Below are 5,992 nucleotides of genomic sequence, written 5' to 3'. Positions count from 1 at the left end.
GTTCTCTGGCTGAGGGAGATGTTGAATATGGAGGTGGGGGTGAAGGGGGGTGTAATGGTGCAAGAGTGTATTGGTCCCTCTGTGTGGGGGTGGACGTCTCAAAGCGGGTGTAGAATGAATTGAGGTCGTCGGGCAGGCTGTCTGCAGCACTGACGGTGCTGGTGCTGCTTCTGTAGTCCCCGATGTGCTGCGAGGCCCTCCACATGCGGCCAGAGTCAGCATTGGAATAGATGCCATCCAGCTTCTCTCTGTATAAAAGTAAAAGTAAGGACGTGAAATAAAAATGTCTATAATGTATAAAAACATTTAAATAAAGCTTTACATTATTAGCATTATGCTGAGTAAGAAAACGGCAGCGCTCAACCCAGTTTGCATGAGAGTGCGCAACCCACTGTGAATTATACGTTCAGATGAGCCTGCACTGTAAATATGCAAAATACTTTTTTTCAGTCTAAAATGATTAGATGAAAAATAAAATGCATTTCTGGCACAGATTAGACACACATTTATTTATTATCAGTATATTTTTTGATGACAAGTTGTGCCTCTTCTGACCCCACCTCCCTGTTTGAACCCTTTTACTCCCCAAAAGGGTCACAGGGATCACTGCAGTCTATCCTAACTATCATGGAGCAAAAACTAGGTACATCCTGAACATGACCAGAGTTCTACTGAGGGTAGCAAATACTCACCCTCAGTCTGTTGTGAGTCATCAATCAACCTTAAACAAAGCAACTCAGTAAAATAAATACCTTAAAAAAGACTTTATTTGCACTTCTTTCAATCGGGAGAAAAAAAATTTCAATTCACTCCTGAAAACTAAAATAAAGATTTACACATATTAAAATTGATCACAATAAATAGGTAGCAAACATTAAATGCAAAAGAAAGTTCCATACCGATGTTTGAATTGAACAATGTGTACAGAAAAGTAGATAAAGTCGATTTTTTATAAAGAGCATTTAATGGACTTTTAGGAAAACACAAACAATACAGAGAACACACAAGAAATAATACAAGCAATTAAATAACAATTGCACTCTCCTTATGATAACTAATTTATTTAAATGTATGTAATTTTATTTATGAAAGATTTTCATAAAAATTAAATGCACATCGTATACAACACTGTGTTGAACTCATTCTGTTTCTTGGCACGTCTCTTCTGACTAGTTTAACAATCAGGTCTGGAGTTTAGCTGCTGACATCAGTGGACGATGTCGACCTTTTAATCACCGTAACGGTTTGCTTTTTTTACTTTCCATGGGAGAAGTGAACAAAAGGTTATATGAGCAATATTTCAGGCTCTGATATAGCGCAATAGAGCATGAATCCCATCTGGTCCACCTGGTCTTCTGACAAGTTGCTCAACAGGTTGACGGCTGGTTTGAAGTAACTTTGCAACACGCCTTGCTCGAGGTAGCCGATCAGCTCTACAATGCACTGCTGGAACCGCGCATGGAGGCTGTTCTGGGACCAGTCGCACTCACTGTCACTGAGGTGCAGGACAAGGTTGGTCAGCGGGGCGGCCTCCAGCGCTCGCAGTGCAGGGTTCAGTCGACACACGGCCTTCAGGACTTTAACTGTTTGTCTGCGGCAGCCGTCATCAGCTGTGTCGAGCTGAACCAGACGCTGAGTCTCGCAGGGGTAAAGGGAAAGACGCCAGGCATTCACCCAGGGAGAGGTGAGCTCAGGCTGAGCTGTCAGGACCACGTCCCCCTCCCTCAGGATGGGCAACACAGAAATGAACAGGGGCTGATGGCAGCGTTCAGCTGCTTCTTCACTTCCAGGCCTAAAACACAACAAAAGAACACAAAACAGCAAAAGATTTCTGTCAAAGTCACAACACTTTTAGTGATAAAAATAAGTCCACAAACAGAAAGGCAGCTGCTAAGAGCAGACACACACCGGATCTCCAGTTTCAGATCTGGTCCTCCTAGAACAGGTCTGACAAGACAGTCCAAAGTGCTGCTGATTGCCGGCCAGTTCACCGTTTCCATGACCGCCTTGCTGAACATGTTCACCACCACTTCTGCAGACAGGTAACCCCCCACCAGGTATCTGTGGGACATAAGCAAAGATCCCAAATCAGTGATGCTGCAAGAAGAATTTTCAGGATTAATTTAAAATAAAGACAAGGAACTCAAGTTAAGGTTTTGTAGAACTGTTATTTTACAATTTTCTAGCTTGATACCCCAAGTCCAATCAGCTCTCATTGTGTGGAGACCATTCACTAAATAGTGATAACAGGAGGAAGTAGGAAAGCCATTTACTTAAAAGCAAATGACCCCACAAAACATAAAACCTACATGCAGGGACTGCAAAGTTACATGGGAAATGTTTTTAAATCGAATGTAGCTACCTGTCCCAGTAACTGCGTCCTCTAGGAAAATATTCCAAATTTAATCGTCGGACCATCCAGTGCAGAGGATGTGTGAGGAGAGTCTCTTCCCCGGGGATGAGGCGCCACAGGGAGGCTTCCAGCTGAAGGGGAACCAGCAGACATGCATGGTCTGCGCTAACCACCTAAACAGACACGATGGAAGTCAGGTGACAAAGAAGCTAAATGTGCATGTTGGGTCATACTCTATCATTAACACCATTTTTAAGTTAACCTGAAGGTCGTCCAGCAGAGAACCGCCGAGGCTCATTTCTCCCAAAGGCATGTCTGGATGACGACTGTGAAGAAAGCGCTGGATCTCAGTGCAGATGTCCAGAGCCAGAGACTGGGCTTTCTGGACCTCATGTGGAGCAAGGACTGCTCTGGTGCGGCAGTACTGCTGTAGGCGTTCCTAACAGGTTGGAGAAGTTCAACACCATTTTTTATTTGGAATATTGATGAGTATTCTTAGTTATTGTAAAACAAATCTTTTTTTTTTTTTTTTTAGGTAGTGTTGCTAGGAATGAATGTATTTTCTCGAATGCAGGTGAGAGGACCATACCTGCAAACTGAGCGCACAAAGCTGAATCCTTTTGGACTTTGATTCTGATTTAGGCTGCATATCAGGAGACGACGCCTCTGGTTTTTGGCAGAGATCAGCTAATTAAGAAGACACAATGTCACGCTGAAGTAAAAACAAAAAAAAGTGTTTTGTTTTTGGTCTAAAGTCAGCGAAAATGCAAGCCGTCCTCACCTTTCTGCTGCCTGGTTGCCTTGGCAACATGCTTCAGGACCACACCTTCAATGCCCTTCCTAATCATAGTTGGGGAAGCAGAGGCTAAACTCAGGTCCTCCCAGCTTTCAGCTATCTTCTGCTCCACTTTTTCATCTTCTGCAGCACGGCCGGCGCGCTCTATGAACTAAATAAAAGTGTTTTTGATCACAATTATGAAATGTTTGGGCCTAAACATACCTGTGTTTACCCAATTTATCAACCATGCACAAGCAAAGGCACACAGAGTCGAAGTTATATGAACATATTTTGCATCTAAAAAAAAAAAAAAGAACCCTGCATAAATGTAAAATACAAGTCTCACAGACAGACTCACTCGTTTCACTGCCAGTGTAGCAATTCCCAGCAAGGCAGCTCCTCCAACTCCCAGAACCAGCCGGGCGTTCGACAGCAGGAAATCAAGAGCCACGGCGATGCCCTCTTTACCTCTCCTGCGACCGCCCTGGAAGTACATGGCTGCCCCTTTGTGGTTACCCTTCAGAAAAAGAAGCACCAAGCATTAATGATGCACGACAAGAGAAGAGCTGTAATTTCTTGTATTTGACACTGATGGAAAAAAGGACTGAAATGAGACTAATCGTCATAGAACAAGACGTTTTCTTTGTCTTTTCTGCTAACAAGCGCAGAAATGATCAGGAAAACAAAGAAGATACTCAACATTTAAAAAACATACCTTGCTCATATCATAAGATTTATACAAAGGTAATCGAATGGTTTAGTGGGAGGTGGATGTTATCATTAAAACTTAGCTGAGAAGTGAGAATTTAAAGAAATAAAAGATTTTGGTGGAAATTCCCAAAATGGAAAAATGAAATACGTGTTTATATTTTCAAAGCTTAAAAGTTAGAGAAGATGTGAAGGAAATTGTCTAGTAATTCATCATATTGCCTCTAGAAATATTCATACATTTTTCTTTAAGTTGCAGTTTTGTGGTTCCTATTTTGGCCATGTTTTGAATGCAAACAGCAGGGATTTACAACGATCCAAAAAAAAGCGAAAAATATATAGAAAAATTATACATTGTCAAATACTTTAATATATATGACGACTAATATTTTAGATTTGACCTAATACCTAAAACAAGAAATGTTATTTTTATTAATATTTCTAAACACATTTCATGTTTTTAATGCTGTACATGAGATGGAGTAACGTTTAGAAAAAAAAGGAAACACATTCAGAATAAGCAAAGGGAAACCATCTTGGTTTTGTCAAAAGTAGACTTGACTGTTGCATGTTCAATTGTATCACAGAAGTATGTCTTCAACATTTTCAAGACAAACAAATGCTTACAGAATAAGCATTTGAAACATTAAAAAGCAGCAAAAAAATTAAACAATAAGAAACGTGTATCTTGTTTAAAAAACACAAAAAACACAGGAGATCAGCATAGCCAGAGCTGTTTTTTACCTCCTTTTGGCAAAAGACATTAACTAAGTTTAGACTCAATGCACTAATTTGATATATTCATAAAACCCTTCTTTATTTAGTTGCTAAGTTTAAGAGAAAGAAAAAACTTTGTTAATGACGGTAGTGACCTTTTGCTGCTGTTAGCTGTTGATTACCAGCAAACAGTGCAGTATTTATACATGCAATGAAACAAAAAATTTGCATTCCTTTGCATATTATCCATGGTAATACTGCTATAGCAATATATTTTTGACAAATTAGACAGGTCTAGTCTAGACATAATTGGCTGTTCTTATACATTCTTGTTGGTTGTAACGTCTTCAGTAAATAAAGGTCTACGAGGGTCCAATACTTTATTACTAAGCAATAGTAAAATCTTGCACCAACACACACTTAAATGGAAGAAGTCAATGTTTTATTTGAGCCAATTGTTCCATTATAAAACAAACAAACAAAAAAAACCTGATCATTTCATACCCTTAAAATAAGATCTACATCTATGGGATCAGATGTTAAACCAAAGTTATCCACTCCAGAGGCTGTGTAACCATCTAACTGCCTTCAGGTCATTATTGTAGTTCTGAGCTAATATGCCAGCTGCAATCAGCGCTAACTACTAGCTTACTAAATAAATAAATGTTTACTTTCAAACGTACCAAACTACTTGGGTTAAATCGAACGGAATGAATATATCAAAATGAGGTTCATGACTTTAGCTTCCGCAGTGTAACTTTAAAATAGCACAAACTACTGTTGGTTACATCATCAGGTCACTGAAAATAGTTTAGCTTTTAACACACCGACATTAGCAACCTTCTACTTCAAAATGTCACTTTATGAAGCAGAAACCTTCATAAAAATATATCTAAACCAGGTCTATGGTCTCAACAGACAAACAAAACAAAAAATAAGGTAAGTGTGCTACCAAACAGCGTATATATCAAAACATTTACTAGCTAAGGTTATCAAGCTAAATAGTCAAGGATTGCTTTAGTTATCCTGGTCAGCAAAAAGGTACGTTGTATTTTTTTGCTGATTATACTCACCAATGGGTGAAAAAATAGAAATAAAATTCATGAGCGTCTCTGGAAATAAGGCTTTAAGTAGCTTTTAATGAAATACATTGTTTCATTTCTGGAGCGAGCTAAGCTAGGAGCTGCTGGTGTCTTCTTCGTTTATTCAGTGTAAGTCTGCTGTTGTTGCAAAAGAACAGCGCCCCCTGTTGACGCAACACAGAAACACTTCTTCTCATGTGCCGTAGTTTTATGGAGGATGGCACACAGCGTTGAGGTGCATTACCGCCACCTACTGGTCTGCAAAAACTCAGTTCTTAAAACCCTTGTGCTGTCTTAGATGACCCCAAGCTTGCATTGAGGTTTTCTCCCTACCATGACAAAGGTGGATAAAGG

The 5,992-nt window shown here is 39.8% G+C and overlaps 1 protein-coding gene across 1 annotated transcript; it reads right to left on the bottom strand.

The window, feature by feature from the left end:
• Window positions 1-941: 941 nt before the first annotated feature.
• Window positions 942-5,789, bottom strand: LOC101168678 (mitochondrial dynamics protein MID51). The gene is made up of 8 exons (XM_023958454.1): window positions 5,630-5,789; window positions 3,490-3,648; window positions 3,135-3,300; window positions 2,943-3,040; window positions 2,616-2,792; window positions 2,363-2,526; window positions 1,909-2,061; window positions 942-1,792 (listed from the first exon to the last, which is right to left on the bottom strand). Exons 2-8 carry the CDS (start codon window positions 3,625-3,627, stop codon window positions 1,285-1,287), a joined length of 1,404 nt encoding a protein of 467 aa, XP_023814222.1. The 5' UTR covers window positions 3,628-3,648; window positions 5,630-5,789; the 3' UTR covers window positions 942-1,284.
• Between the last annotated feature and the right edge of the window lie 203 nt (window positions 5,790-5,992).

This window comes from Oryzias latipes, chromosome 1 (genome assembly GCF_002234675.1).
Source record: "Oryzias latipes chromosome 1, ASM223467v1".
NCBI classification, from domain to species: domain Eukaryota; kingdom Metazoa; phylum Chordata; class Actinopteri; order Beloniformes; family Adrianichthyidae; genus Oryzias; species Oryzias latipes.
The sequence above is the reverse complement of the archived record's forward strand: the minus strand, read 5'-3'. Positions and strand labels throughout refer to the sequence as shown.

Bases quoted from the DNA above. Each gene is read 5' to 3' on its own strand.
- LOC101168678 (XM_023958454.1), bottom strand. From the start codon at position 3,627: ATGTACTTCCAGGGCGGTCGCAGGAGAGGTAAAGAGGGCATCGCCGTG. The intron at 2,527-2,615 runs GTTAACTTAAAA...GTGTCTGTTTAG, and splicing joins CTCTGCTGGACGACCTTCAG to GTGGTTAGCGCAGACCATGC. The intron at 1,793-1,908 runs GTGTGTGTCTGC...GTTGTGTTTTAG, and splicing joins GATCTGAAACTGGAGATCCG to GCCTGGAAGTGAAGAAGCAG.